We start from the raw sequence: 19,745 nt of genomic DNA, 5'->3' as shown, positions 1-19,745 counted from the left end.
TCTGAAATTAAACACAGTGACTATAAATCAACAAGCGTCAAGTTATTCAGTCTAGGAGAAGACATCTTCACCATTCTGAAATAAAACACAGGGATTATAAACCGACAGACGTCAAGTTATTCAGTCTAGGAGACGACATCTTTACCATTCTGAAATTAAACACAGTGACTATAAACCGACAGACGTTAATTGATTCACCATTCTGAAATTAAACACAGTGACTATAAACCGACAAGCGTCAAGTTATTCAGTCTAGGAGAAGACATCTTCACCATTCTGAAATAAAACACAGGGATTATAAACCGACAGACGTCAAGTTATTCAGTCTAGGAGACGACATCTTTACCATTCTGAAATTAAACACAGTGACTATAAACCGACCGACGTTAATTTATTCACCATTCTGAAATTAAACACAGTGACTATAAACCGACAAGCGTCAAGTTATTCAGTCTAGGAGAAGACATCTTCACCATTCTGAAATAAAACACAGGGATTATAAACCGACAGACGTCAAGTTATTCAGTCTAGGAGACGACATCTTCACCATTCTGAAACTAAATTAAAGGGACATTCCTGAGTTTGCTGCATTGTAAGATGTTTCCGACTAATAAAATATTTCTACGATTAAACTTACATATTAAATATATTTTCTTGTTTAGAATATCAGTGTCTGTATAATCAATGTGTTTCTGGTCATCTCAATATTTGTAAGAAGTCCAAACTGGATTTTGTCTTTAAATAATTTCGTACGTACGAAAAAATAGTTTTTAGGAAATAAAATGAAATTTAACCTAGTACAAATATTAGAACGGTCAGAAACACGTTTAATATATAGCCACTAATATTTTATGCAGAAAAATATATTTGATGTAATTACAATCGTTAAAAAGTCTCTGTTAGTCGATAACATCTTAAAAATTGCAGCAGACTCAGGAAGGTCCCTTTAATACAGTCACTATAAACCGTCTCTTGAGATATGGAAATGTCAGGAACATTTGCTTAACAATACCTTAGCATATATAAAATTACGACCGTTTGAATGTTACAACTGGCCTAGATAATGAGAGAGGCACCAAGGCACCAAGGCATCAAGAAATGTTTTATATATTCTTTTCCATACACAGGGCAACACACATCACGGCTTTTGGTGTGTTAGTCGTCTCCACAACTAGTGCACTGAGGACGATCAAAATAAATACATAAATAAATAAATGTTAACAAAATAAAATAAAATAACAGTTCTACGTGTCCAGTTTTATTTTAGACGAATCCAGAATAACTGTTTTCTGTTAATGTTCACAGTACTTACACTGAACAGAATAACTGTTTTCTGTTAATATTCACAGTACTTACACTGAACAGAATAACTGTTTTCTGTTAATGTTCACAGTACTTACACCCATCAGAATAACTGTTTTCTGTTAATGTTCACAGTACTTACACCGAACAGAATAACTGTTTTCTGTTAATTCGCACAGTATTTACACTGAACAGAATAACTGTTTTCTGTTAATATTCACAGTACTTACACTGAACAGAATAACTGTTTTCTGTTAATGTTCACAGTACTTACACCGAACAGAATAACTGTTTTCTGTTAATGTTCACAGTACTAACACTGAACAGAATAATTGTTTTCTGTTAATGTTCACAGTACTTACACTGAACAGAATAACTGTTTTCTGTTAATTCGCACAGTACTTACACTGAACAGAATAACTTTTTTCTGTTAATTCGCACAGTATTTACACTGAACAGAATAACTGTTTTCTGTTAATATTCACAGTACTTACACTGAACAGAATAACTGTTTTCTGTTAATGTTCACAGTACTTACACCGAACAGAATAACTGTTTTCTGTTAATGTTCACAGTACTAACACTGAACAGAATAATTGTTTTCTGTTAATGTTCACAGTACTTACACTGAACAGAATAACTGTTTTTTGTTAATGTTCACAGTACTTACACTGAACAGAATAACTGTTTTCTGTTAATGTTCACAGTACTTACACTGAACAAAAAAAGTACGTACATAGGGAACTGGGACCGGCGACTTTAATCGATCGTACCTGGCGTGTCTGTAGTGTACGTTGAAGAAGAGAAAGCCGATGTTGAGGATGATGCCGGCTCCAGCCAGACAGCACATCGTCACGTAGCTGCTGAGAGAAAGTCGCTCCGTGCGCTCATAGATCGTCATCGAGTCCTTGGGGGTCCGGCCATCTGAAAAACAAAACAAGTCTTCAGCCGGGTTTTCATACAAATGTTACAAGTCGACACAAACCACAGACACAGCCCCACGCGGACTTCGTTCGAGAGAGGAGTGGGTATATTGAGCAAGCTGAAATATGTTCCAGTATGCACACCTGTTATTGGAACGTCTGCGTCGGTCTGCGTCTATTACAACTTTTATGGAAACCAGGGTTTACGATCAACTACCGTAAATACTCGATTATAAGCCGGCAGGTTGGTTTATTTTTTACAGACGCATGGTTGACCAATGTTCTATTGAAGATCTAGAGTCTATTTTAAAGCCGTCGTTTATGACTACGACATGATTATGTAATGTGTATTGGTGTGCTTAAAATGCACCACTATATATCTTCTGAACAAGCCAGCAGTTTATCAGTGATACTGTTGATGATATCGGAGTGTCAATAAACTAAAACTAAATGCACCACTATATATCTTCTGAACAAGCCAGCAGTTTATCAGTGATACTGTTGATGATATCGGAGTGTCAATAAACTAAAACTAAATGCACCACTATATATCTTCTGAACAAGCCAGCAGTTTATCAGTGATACTGTTGATGATATCGGAGTGTCAATAAGTTTGTGAGAAAAGCATCAAGAGTTTTAAAAGGATCAGAGGTTTTTGTTTCCGAACAATATCCCAAGGAAATTAATGAGAAACGCAGATTACTGGCACCATAGAGAAACAAAGCTGCATGTGCTGGTAAGCGCGCGCTGATGTTCAAAGACAAATTATGAATTGACGGTGTTCATTTTCAAAGTGGAAAATACACGAGTGAAGCATGCGCATTTCGATACACCGGACGTAAACAATAAGGGAATTGGTGGACACTAGGAGACGCCGGGGAACGCAAACCATAACACGAACACCAGTTTACAAATTGTATCTTGGAATATTCATGGTGGGTTATCTGGACAAATCGTATCAAATGTCCTGAAAATAGCGTTAACTTACACACATGTAAAACTATATAGAATTGTCTTTAGAAAAACACCTTTGAAAACAATGTAACACTCGAATATATGAGAAAGCATAATCCGAAAGAATTCTAATAATGTTTTTTGAACATTTTAAAGGACTTGGTATCTCATATAATGGATTTCAAGAAGATTTCAGTTGTAATCCCAATAACTCAGAAACACTAATTCTAATAAAACATGTTTTTAACATTTTAAAGGACTTGGTATCTCATATAATGGATTTCAAGATCATTTGAGCTGTTACCCAAATAGCTCAGAAACACTAATTCTAATAAAACATTTTTTAAGCATTTTAAAGGATTTCGTTTCTCATATAATAGATTTCAAGATGATTCGAGTTGTAATCCCTGTAACTCTGAAACACTATATGAACAACTAGAACAGGACAGAAGAGATACTGAACTGACTGCTGCAATAAAACGTCAGGGGCTCGATGTAATTATTAATGAATTTTTCATAGAATTTTGTGAGATCCTATTTCCTTATATTAAAATAATATTTAACGACATTCTTAATGCTGGTGGATGTCATATGTTTGTTACACTCCAGTGTCTGGTCTGCTTTCTCTGATAACAATGCATTGTGTTGTTTTATTGATTATAAGAAGGTTTTTGACTCTGTCAATAGATTGAATCTTTGGTTCAAGCTCTCTAGAACTGGCATCAGAAGAAAACACTTACAGGTAATCCAGAGAATTTATATCAGTGTTAAAACTTGTGTAGAGTTCAACAGGATGTTGTTCGACTTTCTAAATAATGAGATTGGTCTTATGCAGGGGAACATTCTATCTCCTAGTTTGTACTCCCTCTATGTGAATGACGTGAGGAATTGTTTCATAGAACATTGGGGCAATGCCCCCCATCGTAACTTTTGTCCTGGTTTTACGAAATTTTGTAAAATCATACATGCGTACATAGTGGCAGCAGGAACTTTCATCTTAATTACAAGAATCAACTAACTGCTCATAGTTTTAAAAACATCTTGTTAACCATATCAAACTACAAAGTCATCTCTCCAAATTTTTACTTATAGTATACATAAGATATGTTATTAAATTTAGGTTATCCTCACATGTGAAGACAACAATGATCAAATACGGAGAAAACATCACCAAAACCACGAACTTGATCACTTGATTTCGATGGTAGGCCTATAGCAGCTTTGATATAATGGCGAACTAACAGATTAAGAAGGAAGTGTCATAAGTAAGTCATGCACCTTTCCACCTGATAGGCATCTGCGGGTTCTGCCATTTAATTCTCACTCCAGCGTTCATTGTGGGATCAAAGAGACCAACCTTAAGTACTTTCAAATCTGAAATAATAATAATAAGAAGAAGAAGAAGAAGTAATACAAATAAATCAATAAATTAATTTAATTTAATTTAATTTAAGTAAGTTTAATTAAATTATTAAATTAAATTTAAAAAACAACAAAACAAAACGAAACAAAACAAAACAAAACTACTAATAATTTAGAAGATGATGATATGGGTCTGACCTTGCAGTCTGCGTACGAACACTGACGACACCGCGTCATGGTGCTCGTTAAACGTGATCAGACCCGGAAGTCCCATGAAACGAACATTCTTCAGTTCTCCCACAATCAGATCCGCCATGTCCTGGTCGCTGTACGTGAAGTTCTCCAAACCCTTTGAGCTGCCTAGTCAAGGTAAAGGTGGAACAAATAAAACTAATATTATGTATGTATTATTTCATGTATAAATAAAATGAAAATTTTTAATAAAAATAAAATAAATCACGAGCGAACGCAAACATTTTCCTCGCTCGCAAATGCATGCATCCACCCATCTGTCTGTAGATACATAAACAAGTAAGCACAGTGAGGTCGTTAGAACGGAGTGGACAGTGAGATCGTTAGAACGGAGTGGACATATATAACAGTGGACAGTGATATCGTTAGAACGGAGTGGACATATATAACAGTGGAAAGTGAGATCGTTATAACGAAGTGGACAGTGATAACGGACTGGACATATATAACAATGGAATGTGAGATCGTTAAAACGGACTGGACAACTAGAATGGGGTGGACAGTGGTGTCGTTAGCACGGAGTGGATAGTGATTTCGTTAGAACGGAGTGAACCGATAGAACAGAGTGGACAGTGAGATCGTTGGAACGGAGTGGACAGTTAGGACGTGGTGGATCGTCAGATCGTTAGAATAGAGTGGGCAGTGAGATCGTTAGAGCGGAGTGGACAGTGCGATCGTTAGAATGGAGTGGGTAATGAGATCGATAGAACGGATTGGACAGGTAGGACGTGGTGGATCGTGAGATCATTAGACCGAACTGGACAGTGAGTTCGTTAGAACGGAGTGGACAATGAAATCGTATCTCAAGCAGATTAAATCGCATTCTAACCTGAGTGTGTAAGATTTGTCATTGTCGCGTTCAAGGCAAGAGAGAGCGCCCAGACGGCATCGTACGTTTTCGGCAGGAAGGCGTGGCCGATGAACTTCTTACTGTTGGTTCGCTTATCGAGTAGCGAGAAGAAGTCCCGAGGAACTATCCCCCCGATCGTCTTCTCGTTCAGGGGACTGATGTGAATTCTCTTCATCGAGACGGCGCCCTCTGCCGCTCGACCCATTTGTTCCGTTGTGCAGTCGAGGCTTTCGCCAGAACGAGGCTGCCACCATGACGACTCGTACCAGCCGCTTATGATCCAAACAATCTTCGGTCCGTAGAATCCAATTTTGTAAGCCTGAAAAATAGAGTACGTTAGAGAGATTTGGCAGGCAGGACTGATTATGTCCACCATTTACTAAAATAGAGCTGTTCCTCATTACACATGTTTTCCTGTGTCGGTGCAGTTTGTAAGGTGATGGAAAGCTATACAACTTGTGAATTTTTTTTTTTTTATTGTTCATAATAGTTACAAGGTTTTTACTTCAAAATTATCACTGATGACAAATCAGATTAGGTAGGCACCCATCGTTAGTGTACCGTTTACCGACTTACCTGCTGGTGCTGACATATGGTTAAAGGAACTAAAAAGAAGCAATGCTTATCGGATGATGATCTAGTATATTGTTAAAAAAAAGTTTGTTTTGTTTAACGACACCACTAGAGAACATTTATGTGTTAACCATCGGCTATTGGATGTCACACATTTGGTAATTTTGAAATATAGTCTTAGAAAGGAAACCCGCTACACTTTTTCATTAGTAGCAAGGGATCTTTTATATACACCATCCCACAGACAGGATAGAACATACCACGGTGTTTAATATACCAGTCGTCGTGCACTAGTTAGAACAATATATCTCAAATGGGCCGCGCGACGGGGATCGATCCTAGACCGACCGCGCATCAAGCTAGCGCTTCACCCATAGTCTACGTTCCGCCCTTGTACACTGTTAGGTCAGTGGCTATTGTTTCAACCACATGAAAACTGTTACACCTGTCTGGCTTGAGAGTCCTTTAATGTGCTCTTTTTATGGAATTACAGTATGTTATTTTTAGGCATTTAATCTATACCCACGTTCATCCACCCCCATCTGTTCTGTAATATGTTTGTGGAATAAGTCTTACCTCACAAAACACCTGCCTTGCAACACTTTCGTAAAAGAGTGCAATTATAATTCTGGCGCCATATTTCTGTAAAGTAAAAACAAATAGAATTATTCAACAAGTCACTCTATTTATAACGCAGATTTGATTACCATACATAATAGGAATCTGCAAGGTGCAGTATCACGGTTACAAACGCAATATTTGTCTAGTATTTATTAACTCTTTAATTTACTTGTCTATTGCCTTTATTTGTGATAAATATCCAAACATTAATTAAAATATCATATAATATTTCATTACTAACTCGAGAATATCAAATTATAATGATGCTATGATGTTTCAATAATGAATTATTAGGTTTATTTTTTATTATTTTTATGGATATACAATTTAAAATTCAAGATATACTTTTTACATATCAACATAAACTTAATGTCTTGATAATTAAGGAGCTCTGATACAGGTATTTGTTTTAAAGATATAAACAGATGCATAGACGAGACAGACGATAGAGATTCACGGAATCAACCACTGTTTTCACAAATGCCTCTAGGACTACAGTTGGAACATTCTGGGCAGCACTAAATCAACCACTATTTTGACAAATGCCTCTTGGACTCTACAGTTAGAACATTCTCAGCAGCACTGGTACATAATTTTCAGAATCGGGTCATCTTGGGCAGTTTAGACCTTCTGGACTGTTGCGACGTATCATATTTTCAATCGTTGGTAACGTCACATTTTCGTTTAAAATACTTCAGTGTTATATATAGTGAAGTATCACCACTTTGATATTGACGTCGTTATTATTATGATTATGATGATGATGATGACGACGATAATGATGATGATGATGATGATGCTGCTGATGCTGATGACGACGACGATGATGATGATGATGATGATGACGACGATGATGACGGTGATGATGATGATGATGACGATGATAGTGGTAATGTCTGGTTTGCTATCACTCTGGGTCTGATCCTGTACTGGGAGGTAGACATTGGTCTCTGTCGACTTTAAGACAAATAACAGGTTAATGGTATATCATGAATATAAAGGCGGGCTTTTTGTAAATGCATTAATACGGCCAACTGTTGTTCGCCATTTGTACTGCGTTTGGTTTAATTAACATCTAAGTAATTGAATACGCCATTCAGTCTATATAATGGAGTATTATCTTGTCTTCTGATGACAACGTAACGGCAATGCGGATTTTTCCTATATCACTTATTGTACCTCTTTACTGATGAATAAAATGCATTAGTTCACCAAAGACACAGTAATGTCAGAAGTATTCGCGTGATAAAATGTTATCGTTGAAAACCTTTATTTTCAGACGCTTTGGTCTATTTCAGAAGTTGTATGATCCTCTCATTACAACATTGTTGAAACATTGGTCCTAAGTAATTAAAAATGTTGAGACATTTTATAAAATAATTTCAGCATACACTTTAAGCTAATGACGAGCCAATGAGTTTCTTTTAAATAATGACGACCTTTGCTAGTGCGCGTGTACATATTTCAACGTTGTACCAATACAGTTTATATATTTATTGTCACATCTACAGTAAGAAGTATTTAACTGGTGATCTGACGTCTGCCATTTAACCACCAACATAGTCTCTACTTAGATCGCGACCTGCCAATCAGACCAGTCAAAAATAATGTTATGAGCCTTCAAAGAAACAGCGTAGTTTAACTGTCGCTTCGTGTATTGCAGGCGTCTTAACGGGTAGACCATGACGACTATATATCACTGTACGCAGTAGCGTCCTATACCCATGGACTTTGGAATGAAAACAACTGGCGAAATCTACCCAACGGAACTGGAAAATACCAACTTCACTCAACAGGAACTGGCAACCAGATCCACGTGACTGCACAACAGGACGGACTGTTCAGGCAAGGACTCTTGATACCGGATATGTCCAATTCTACGATCCATCGTATCCTCAAGATAGTGTTGAGAGATATATATCCGGCAGCCATCTACAGGAATATCAAGGTCTTGATTGAAGGACTCCCCAACTTCAGGCCTGGGCAGTCCATCACCTCGCCATGAGTCCTGTTATACCAACCTCCTACCAACCTCCTTTGCCTCCGTGAGTAACCTCTTTTTTCTTGGGCTAGTTAGACTTTAAACGTTTTCGAAGCAGTTCAAAATTCTTATGTTTATTTTTTTATAAGTAGTCTAACGCACTTTATTTCGGCGCCCGTTCAATTGCTCAAAATCACCTTAAAACTTTTCGGCCGAGCAGTCTTAACCATTTTTGGCTAAAATTTTAGAGTCCAGACATGTATCGGTATGCAGTACTCTTTGTAGACTTAGGTAAAAAAACAGGCTTCACCGAGGAATCGAAATTCAGCCAATCAGAACACGGCTCCCACTCGGTGTTACTTCAAGTTTATGAAGTGTCTGCTATTTGGTCCGCGCTTACTAAATGGCTTTTTTCCAAATTCCGCCCACCTCAAACTTACCCCCCCCCCCCCCCCCCCCCCCTGCTCCGGAGTCAGTCACTGGCGAAGTCAGAGGCTAATCCCGAAGTGGGCGTGCCTGAACCCTCGTGGATAGGGGCACGTAAATATAGTTGCCCATTGCCCATTACCCATGGACGTCCGACTCGGGGAGAACGGGTTCTGTACAGACGTCTTGAAGGTCTCTAGAAAAGCACAAACCCTACTGGGAGATCTGAGTGACATTACTATAATCAAGAGTTTGAACTAATGACCAACAATCGACATTGATTCATTTATAATCAAGAGTTAGAACTAATGACCAACAATCGACATTGATGCATTTACATTCGCTAGAAATAAGAAAAGAAAACTTACACGATATTAATATCACAACTCGTATTGAAGTCTACATTGAAGAGAATATTTCATCTATTATATATTAATAGATACAATGCGTCCATATGTAAGCCTCATTTTAATGGGTAACTCAAGAAGAAGAAGAAACCCACATAAAAGAAACTAAACAAAATAAACATAACAAAACATAACCTCTCACCCACCCTCAAATAAAAAAAACATAACCTCCTCACCCACCCTCAAATAAACAAAACATAACCTCACCCACCCTCAAATAAACAAAACATAACCTCCTCACCCACCCTCAAATAAACAAAACATAACCTCCTACCCACCCTCAAATAAACAAAACATAACCTCACCCACCCTCAAATAAACAAAACATAACCTCCTCACCCACCCTCAAATAAACAAAACATAATCTCCTCACTAACCTTCAAATAAACAAAACATAACCTCACCCACCCTCAAATAAACAAAACATAACCTCCTCACCCACCCTCAAATAAATAAAACATAACCTCACCCACCCTCACATAAACAAAACATAACCTCCTTACCCACCCTCAAATAAACAAAACATAACCTCACCCACCCTCAAATAAACAAAACATAACCTCCTCACGCACCCTCAAATAAACAAAACATAACATCACCCACCCTCAAATAAACAAAACATAACCTCACCCACCCTCAAATAAACAAAACATAACCTCCTCACCCACCCTCAAATAAATAAAACATAACCTCACCCACCCTCAAATAAACAAAACATAACCTCCACACCCACCCTCAAATAAACAAAACATAACCTCCTCACCCACCCTCAAATAAACAAAACATAACCTCACCCACCCTCAAATAAACAAAACATAACCTCCTTACCCACCCTCAAATAAACAAAACATAACCTCACCCACCCTCAAATAAACAAAACATAACCTCCCCACCCACCCTCAAATAAACAAAACATAACCTCCTCACCACCCTCAAATAAACAAAAATTAACCTCACCCACCCTCAAATAAACAAAACATAACCTCCTCACGCACCCTCAAATAAACAAAACATAACATCACCCACCCTCAAATAAACAAAACATAACCTCACCCACCCTCAAATAAACAAAACATAACCTCCTCACCCACCCTCAAATAAACAAAACATAACCTCCTCACCCACCCTCAAATAAACTAAACATAACCTTACCCACCCTCAAATAAACAAAACATAACCTCCTCACCCACCCTCAAATAAACAAAACATAACCTCACCCACGCTCAAATAAACAAAACATAACCTCCTCACCCACCCTCAAATAAATAAAACATAACCTCCTCACCCACCCTCAAATAAACAAAACATAACCTCAGCCACCCTCAAATAAGCAAAACATAACCTCCTCACCCACCCTCAAATAAATAAAACATAACCTCCTCACCCACCCTCAAATAAACAAAACATAACCTCCTCACCCACCCTCAAATAAACAAAACATAACCTCCTCACCCACCCTCAAATAAACAAAACATAACCTCACCCACCCTCAAATAAACAAAACATAACCTCCTCACCCACCCTCAAATAAATAAAACATAACCTCCTCACCCATCCTCAAATAAACAAAACATAACCTCCTCACCCACCCTCAAATAAACAAAACATAACCTCACCCACCCTCAAATAAACAAAACATAACCTCCTCACCCACCCTCAAATAAACAAAACATAACCTCCTCACCCACCCTCAAATAAACAAAACATAACCTCACCCACCCTCAAATAAACAAAACATAACCTCCTCACCCACCCTCAAATAAATAAAACATAACCTCCTCACCCATCCTCAAATAAACAAAACATAACCTCCTCACCCACCCTCAAATAAACAAAACATAACCTCACCCACCCTCAAATAAACAAAACATAACCTCCTCACCCACCCTCAAATAAACAAAACATAACCTCCTCACCCACCCTCAAATAAACAAAACATAACCTCCTCACCCATTCTAAAATAAACAAAACATAACCTCACCCACCCTCAAATAAACAAAACATAACCTCACCCACCCTCAAATAAACAAAACATAACCTCCTCACCCACCCTCAAATAAACAAAACATAACCTCCTCACCCACCCTCAAATAAACAAAACATAACCTCACCCACCCACAAATAAACAAAACATAACCTCCTCACCCACCCTCAAATAAACACCCCACAACCAAAACAAAAACTACAACCCCCCCCCCCCCCCCGCCCCCAAACAAAAACAAAAAAACCCCACCCCAAATATAAAATAAAATAAAGTAACACTGACTCTCAGCTATAACACAATGGAGAATGATCTACTTGAGGAATAGCCGATACCATTATGTTCGTGCCGCTTGGTTTTCTGATCCTTATTAGTTTACGGTGTGCTCAGGCCTTGTATTTATTTCAAAGATTTCCCCAAAAGTTTTATTTATTATTACGCATTATTATTATAAATTGTAAGGTGTATTTCTATATGTGTAGAAAGGTCAATAATATTAATAAAATGAACTCTGGTGAATTTAGAAAAAGCAAAAAAAAACTCACCAAAGACAAGACAACATTACGACTTCACCAGTTGCCATGCAATCGGCTATTCCTGTACGAGGCACTGGTATTGTGTGATGTCGCCTTTAGACACACAACAAACGATGTTGTTTACCTTCAAGTTTGCTACTTGTAGCGTTGGGTTCTTCGTGATGATCTCGGAGCGAATTATTTCAATATTGTTACTTCTAAGAAGTTCAATCATGTTTTCAATTGGCTGCAAAGAAACGAAACACTTATGGTATTTATGATGATGATGATGTTGATGATGATGATTACGAAGACGATAGTATTGATTAATATAAACACACCTACAGTTTTCATTTAAAAACAATGTTTGTAATCGCTATTTGTCTTCATACCGTAAATAAAATGTGTTGAGCGTGTCGTTAAATAAACCATTTCATTCCTTTCCGTCCTTCATACAACAAACACGTGTTGTTAATACCATGTAACACAAAACACGTGTTGTTAATACCGTGTAACACAAAACACGTGTTGTTAATACCGTGTAACACAAAACACGTGTTGTTAATACCGTGTAACACAAAACACGTGTTGTTAATACCGTGTAACACAAAACACGTGTTGTTAATACCGTGTAACACAAAACACGTGTTGTTAATACCGTGTAACACAAAACACGTGTTGTTAATACTATGTAACATAAAACACGTGTTGTTAATACTATGTAACATAAAACAGGAGTAATGTTCTACTATTGAATGTCAAACACGTGTTGTTAATACTATGTAACACAAAACACGTGTTGTTAATACCGTGTAACACAAAACACGTGTTGTTAATACCATGTAACACAAAACACATGTTGTTAATACTATGCAACACAAAACACTTGTTGTTAATACTATGTAACATAAAACAGGAGTAATGTTCTACTACTGAATGTCAAACACTTATTGTTAATACTATGTAACACAAAACACGTGCTGTTAATACTATGTAACACAAAACACGTGTTGTTAATACTATGTAACATAAAACAGGAGTAATGTTCTACTACTGAATGTCAAACACGTGTTGTTAATACTATGTAACACAAAACAGGAGTAATGTTCTACTATTGAATGTCAAACACGTGTTGTTAATACTATGTAACACAAAACAAGAGTAATGCGCTACTATTGAATGTCAAAGGGCAGAATTTGCATTTTAAGTGTAGTTGATTACTGACTATTAACAAAGAATATCGGAGAATGATGGGCGATGGTAAAACATGTATTGCGGATTGTCTATTCTCAATGATCAAATAATACAAATGTATTTGAAATGACAGTTTTAATGCTGCTGAAAATAGTGAACAATGAATATCGATAGGTGGACATAGAACGCCTGTCTGTAAATCAATATTTCTATTTACATTGTGTATGAATGTTTTACATGTTAATCTCACCAAGGCGAACAGGTGATCTGAGCCGTGCATTGTGGCGATCTTCTTCCAGCCGAACTGTTTGATGAAATCCATGCGCGGAGCGTTAAACGACAGCTCTGGACTATTGGTGCGGAAGAAACGAGGGTAGATGTTTTTGTCAGAGAGAGCCGGTGATGATGAAATGGAAGATATCTGAAAAGAAAGGAAAATAAAAGAGTAAATACTTTCCGTTTTGCAGGTTTATGGAACATCGAAACTGTTCAGACTTTTATCTGTCGTCTACTATTCCTTCCGCTCCTGCGTAAAATTGTTTTGCGAAAAACTTGGATTTCGTTTTTATTCAACGGTTCGATAACGTAATGGTTAAGTCTATTTGTACTGGCTTCATTATAAAAACATTAATTAATTAAACACTAAAGCGTTTTGTCACGTGAGATATTCTAGCTGAGCTTTCCACTGTTGTGCTATATTTTAGACGTGATAGTGTGAAGTAATGTATCGTGGTGTAATTAGACATTGACGGTCTCAATCGGGTTACCTTGTTGTCGGGTGAGCTATTCGGCGTGAGCTTTCCATTAACTCAAACGGAATCGATCGCAGAATGACTGCATGCCACATTTGATTGTACAAATCCAGAATTAGTGTGAGACCTTAAAGGTTTTTATTTTTAATTTAGTTTTTCATCAGACATGTGAAGGAGATCTGAAGCTTACTTTGAGGAAAATCGAAATGACTTTACATCTCTTTCTAATGACGTCTGGGCTGTTGGTGTTAGATAAACGTTGCGTCACAAAAGCAAACATAAAGATGATGCGTTGAAATGAAAATAAAGATGTTTTTAATTCTTCTGAACCGCGTATTGCTGCTTCATTATAATAACTACGAACATGTTCACATTAAAGTATGGCTACCCGCAGGTGTCCATGTATGTATTTCTTTTGAGATCTATATGCATAAACAAACTCGTTTTTTGCCAACCCTAAGAATAAAAAAAATACCTTCCGTAAATGCCGAGGAGGGGGTGGGGGAGGGGTTGAACTCCTTAAATAATCAAACCTCTTAACACGATTAAGTGTGTCGTGAGACATTAACTTATATCCTACATATCGATTTGTTTCTTCACTGCGAACTGAATACGATAATATTACAAAGGCGAAATTCAAAGAAATTAGAAGCACGTTTCTTTGAAACCAAAGCCAAGTGAAAGCATGGGGACTGTCGCGCTCGCGCTCACTGGGAATCGAAAGTCTCATATAATATATGTTTGTATCATTGCAATTAATTTCCGTTAATATATCCACTTAAGGTTCAAGCACACGGTCATGGCCATATTACTCTTCGATATGGGCTGTCTGTACACGACAGGAGTAGTTATATAGAGAGAAGTTATTGTGATGGCCATACGTATCCCCATTGAAGCGAAGAAGGTTTGAATCTCGCTCTGGGTGACAGTCGCTACCGGGGTGTGAACTCAATACCTATCAGACTTGAGTCCAGTGGCGTACGATAAAATAACAATGTCGAAATTGGTAATTGAATTAGATGCGCGGTTTCTTTTTAAGTAAGAGAGTGGTGCTTTGCATCGTTCTGATTAATGTGACGGGTTAGGGTTAGGGTTTTAAGTAAGAGAGTGGTGCTTTGCATCGTTCTGATTAAAGTGACGGGTTAGGGTTAGGGTTTTAAGTAAGAGAGTGGTGCTCTGCATCATTCTGATTAATGTGACGGGTTAGGGTTAGGGTTTTAAGTAAGAGAGTGGTGCTCTGCATCGTTCTGATTAATGTGACGGGTTAGGGTTAGGGTTTTAAGTAAGACAGTGGTGCTCTGCATCGTTCTGATTAATGTGACGGGGATCAATGATAAGGTTAATCTTCGGCCCTCAAAAATGAAATCTCGTTTTAAAACGGACGTAGCCTGGCATGCACCTGAAAGGATTGTTCCAATCTGGTCACGGACTAAAACTGTTTACCCTATGTGTTTCTATATAGCGTTAGTGGCTATAGCGCTTTTAATAATATCAGCAGGCCAATGGATTTTTATGCACCTTTGCCTGCCTGAGGGCAACATACCCTGAAAAGAACAATCCCTGTTGTTGTCCAGCTCTTTCTCCCAGGATATTGGCTTAAACAAACACACCCACTAAACCTAGCCGGAGTACACTCGTTTTACACAAAATTACCGCATAAAACGTCTTCAATTCAACAAGTTACGCACGTTTGCTAACTACATGCCCTCCGTTGTCAACTTCAGTTGCCGCTTCAATGCCTGTCATTTAATAATCACAGTCAAACTACACGCGCGGATATATTTCTGGATTTTGGTCAGCCAAATGGGAAGATAATTGTGATCTCAGGCCATATGCATCTGGCGGAATTTCATGGGGATACACGATAAAGTTTAATTTCGTCCCTCAGAAACGAAAGCCTCATTTTATAAACGTGCGTAATGTGTTCTGCCCCTCGAAGGGTTGTTCCAATATATAACCTGGTGGACAATTAAGTCCCCATTTGTCCTGGACATCTATATGAACAGCCTCCTATTACTACACTGCTAGGCATGACCTGTACCTGGAGTAGGTTCCAGTGGTGAGACGACCGCGCAGTGGCCTCTGTGACGGGCGACCTGGACGCGCCGAAGATGGCGATCTTTGTTAGCGGTCTGTACAGACTCTCGTACATCCGGTTGACGCACAGCCCGGCATCGCCCTGGTGATGGTCAAAACACAATAGACATTAACAACTCACAGACTCTCGTACATCCGGTTGACGCACAGCCCGGCGTCGCCCTGGGTGTGGTCAAAACACAATAGACATTAACAACTCACAGACTGACGTATATCCGGTTGACGCACAGCCCGGCGTCGCCCTGGGTGTGGTCAAAACACAATAGTCATTAACAACTCACAGACTCACGGACATCTGGTTGAAGCACAGCCCAACGTCGCCCTGGTGGTCAAAACGTAAGACTGTATTTCATTCAAAATAATGTATTGTATTCACAAAGTGCCCATTCTATTCATAAGGAAAGAAAGAAATGTTTTATTTAATGACGCACTTAACACATTTTAGTTTCGGTTATATGGCGTTAGATATATGGTTAAGGACCACACAGATGTCGCCACTTCATGGGCTACTCTTTTCAAGAGGATCTTTTGTATGCACCATCCCACAGACAGGGTAGTACATACCACAGCCTTTGATATACCAGTCGTGGTGCATTGGCTGGAACGAGAAATAGCCCAATGGGCCCACCGACGCTATTCATAAGGAAGACTAAAATCTGAATGACAAAAGCATTTTCCGTGCGAAACAAATTTAATTTAATTTCCATGTATTCTCTTAATTATTTCCATCAGTGTTATATATTTGAACATATATATATATATATAAACATACGTATTTCATTCATATATAAACATCATGCCTTACACTGAAGCGCAAATAAGCTTTGTTTTGTTGATTTGTGAAACATATATATTGTTTCCAAATTTATATATAGAATATCTCTGATACATTAAAGGGACATTCCTGAGTTTGCTGCAATTTTTAAGATGTTATCGACTAACAGAGACTTTTTAACGATTGTAATTACATATCAAATATATTTTTCTGCATAAAATATTAGTGGCTGTATAATAAACGTGTTTCTGATCGTTCTAATATTTTCATTTTATTTCCTAAAAAGGATGTTTTCGTACGTTCGAAATTATGTGAAGACAAAATCCAATTAGGGCTTTTTACAAATATTAAGACGACCAGAAAGACATTGAATATACAGACACTGATATTCTAAACGAGAACATATTTCTAATATGCAAGTTTAATCGTAGAAATATTTTATTAGTAGGAAACATCTTACACTGCAGCAAACTCAGGAATGTCCCTTCAATAAGGCCCAGTCATGGTGCCAGGTTTTGGTCGCCATGTTTAGCTACGTTGCGAAACGTGGCAGAACGTGGCTCTACAACGTGTGCAAACGTGGGACAACATAGCTAAAACGTGATCAAACTTGACATACGTTCTATTAAGGCTCAACCGACCATAATTCTGTTGGTTTTAGAAATATGTTTTTGCGTTGAACGACAATATCGTTATGCACGGTCAAAACCGTATCTCTGCACCACGTAGAGCTGAATGGGAATTTATCTAAATAGTGGTAGATAGAATCTGTATTTAGTGTCTTGACATTATAGGATTGAAATAGTTTTGGTAGATAGAATCTGTATTTAGTGTCTCGACATTATAGGATGATTCAACAATTGGATTGAAAACTAACGTCGAAATAGCCATATGTTAGACACAAAGTAGCCATGATTTGAAATTTATTGCCATAACGATACACGTTCTACCTGGTGACACCGAGTCGGAACCGAGCTGCACGTCATCCCCTGGTGGGGGACTAGCTCCAGTAGAATAGGAAGTATTCTGTGACACTGTTACTAGGCAACGAACGGTGATTTCGGTCACCTTTAATGAATGATCGGACAACGACGACCATACAGTGCCAGCAACATGTTTGTCAGTCATCGAGTAAAAGGCTTTGGCGCTTTATTTCGCTCAACAGCATATTCGCTGAGGAGCAGAATCGAAACAACTTCAAACGACCTACTTGCCCACCTGCGGTGTACAACTGTGTACGTCAAATCTGTATGTGTAAATCGCTGGCACAAGCTGCTGTATATTATGTAATCAGTTTTGTATGTAATGTTTATATATGTTCTATGGATCTCTGATCTGAAATAAAAATATATTATTATTTTTATTATTAATTAACGGTAGTATAATGGTTTCATTATCAGGGGAGGAAGCACCTGCATTTTGGGAACATCCAGTACATTGGTTAATTGTGTAATCATACAGAGCATAAACTTAACAAATTAATTGTGCATTTATGAGGATTTTGAATGAGAAATGTATAAATGTTGATGACAATGTTATATTTCGAGTAGAATCTATGGCACCATACATGTGGGGTTAGTTTTTGTTTTGTTTTGGGAAGTGTGTGTGTGTGTGTGTGTGTGTGTGTGTGTGTGTGTGTGTGTGTCTTTTGTAGGGGAGGGGGAGGAGATGATGATTTCATTTTGAGAAGTGGTTCACATTTTTGTAAACATCATTAATTTAATGATCAGATTCAATGAAGGTGATGTTTCATTACAGGAACTTTCATGAATAAAGACAATAACAAAACTAAACTAAATGAAAAACAAAAGAAGAAAAAACGATTCAATTTAATTTTGATTTGGACTTTAGCGTGAGGTTTCTATGTTCAGTATAATCAAAACATGCGAATGAGTGATGCTAATTTGCATACATTTGCATAAGAGCCAGACACGTCTGGAAAACGTTACACCCATCGCAACCAATCAGAAGATTGATCTCATGTGGCCTTCACTTGACAACAGATAAGAATCTCACATACTTTAATCATGGCGTGCAGTTATTTTGAGAGGGGGGTTGAGAGAGAGAGAGAGAGAGAGAGAGAGAGAGAGAGAGAGAGAGAGAGAGAGAGAGAGAGAGAGAGAGAGAGAGAGAGAGAGAGAGAGAGAGAGAGAGAGAGAGAGAGAGAGAGAGAGAGAGAGAGAGAGAGACTAAATCAATGGTCATTCGCTTTATCATGCTAGATATAATAATTAAGTCTCAGAATTCCAAGATGGAATTAGTCTGTCACTAAACACACATAGTATTGAGGAAGCAAACCGGAAGACCTTTCACGGGTAAAGCTGACAACATCTAGGTTGGGTTAATGTTCTTACATTACGTTAATTACTACAATCGGATTGAGTGCATGTGTGCAGGGATGTGTTTTGTGTTCTTTAATTCCGAGATTTTGCTGACCCTTTTCTGACTGATACTTTATTGTTTGTATAGTTACTGGCTAGCCATACCCACCCTTGTTATTGGGAAAATACACTTTAATATGACTTTAATATGTATGTATTTATGTATATATATATATATATATATATATATATATATATATATATATATATATATATATATATATGTACACACACACACACACACACACACACACACACACCCCCCACACACACACACACATTTATATATTGTATTGTTTATATAAAAAATAAATCAGTGACTTGGAATTCTGAGAGGAAACCATTCTGGAGAAAGTGTTGTTCGTCACCGTACTACAAGGATGAACACATTAGCGTGCA

General features: G+C 37.8%; 1 protein-coding gene across 1 annotated transcript in view; it reads right to left on the bottom strand.

Annotated features, from left to right (window-relative positions):
* The window catches only part of LOC121371987 (gamma-aminobutyric acid type B receptor subunit 1-like), a 61,298-nt gene that overhangs the window by 20,789 nt on the left and 20,764 nt on the right, over positions 1-19,745 (bottom strand). Inside the window, exons 2-9 of the mRNA XM_041498222.1 lie at positions 16,135-16,272; positions 13,592-13,762; positions 12,293-12,394; positions 6,793-6,858; positions 5,623-5,962; positions 4,740-4,901; positions 4,458-4,553; positions 2,076-2,226 (exon numbers count right to left, since the gene is read on the bottom strand). Coding sequence (XP_041354156.1) covers positions 2,076-2,226; positions 4,458-4,553; positions 4,740-4,901; positions 5,623-5,962; positions 6,793-6,858; positions 12,293-12,394; positions 13,592-13,762; positions 16,135-16,272 — 1,226 coding nt within the window. The remainder of the gene's footprint in view (positions 1-2,075; positions 2,227-4,457; positions 4,554-4,739; positions 4,902-5,622; positions 5,963-6,792; positions 6,859-12,292; positions 12,395-13,591; positions 13,763-16,134; positions 16,273-19,745) is intronic.

This window comes from Gigantopelta aegis, chromosome 4 (genome assembly GCF_016097555.1).
Source record: "Gigantopelta aegis isolate Gae_Host chromosome 4, Gae_host_genome, whole genome shotgun sequence".
Taxonomy (NCBI): domain Eukaryota; kingdom Metazoa; phylum Mollusca; class Gastropoda; order Neomphalida; family Peltospiridae; genus Gigantopelta; species Gigantopelta aegis.
Note: the sequence above shows the minus strand (reverse complement) of the source record. Positions and strands in the feature narration are given on the sequence as shown.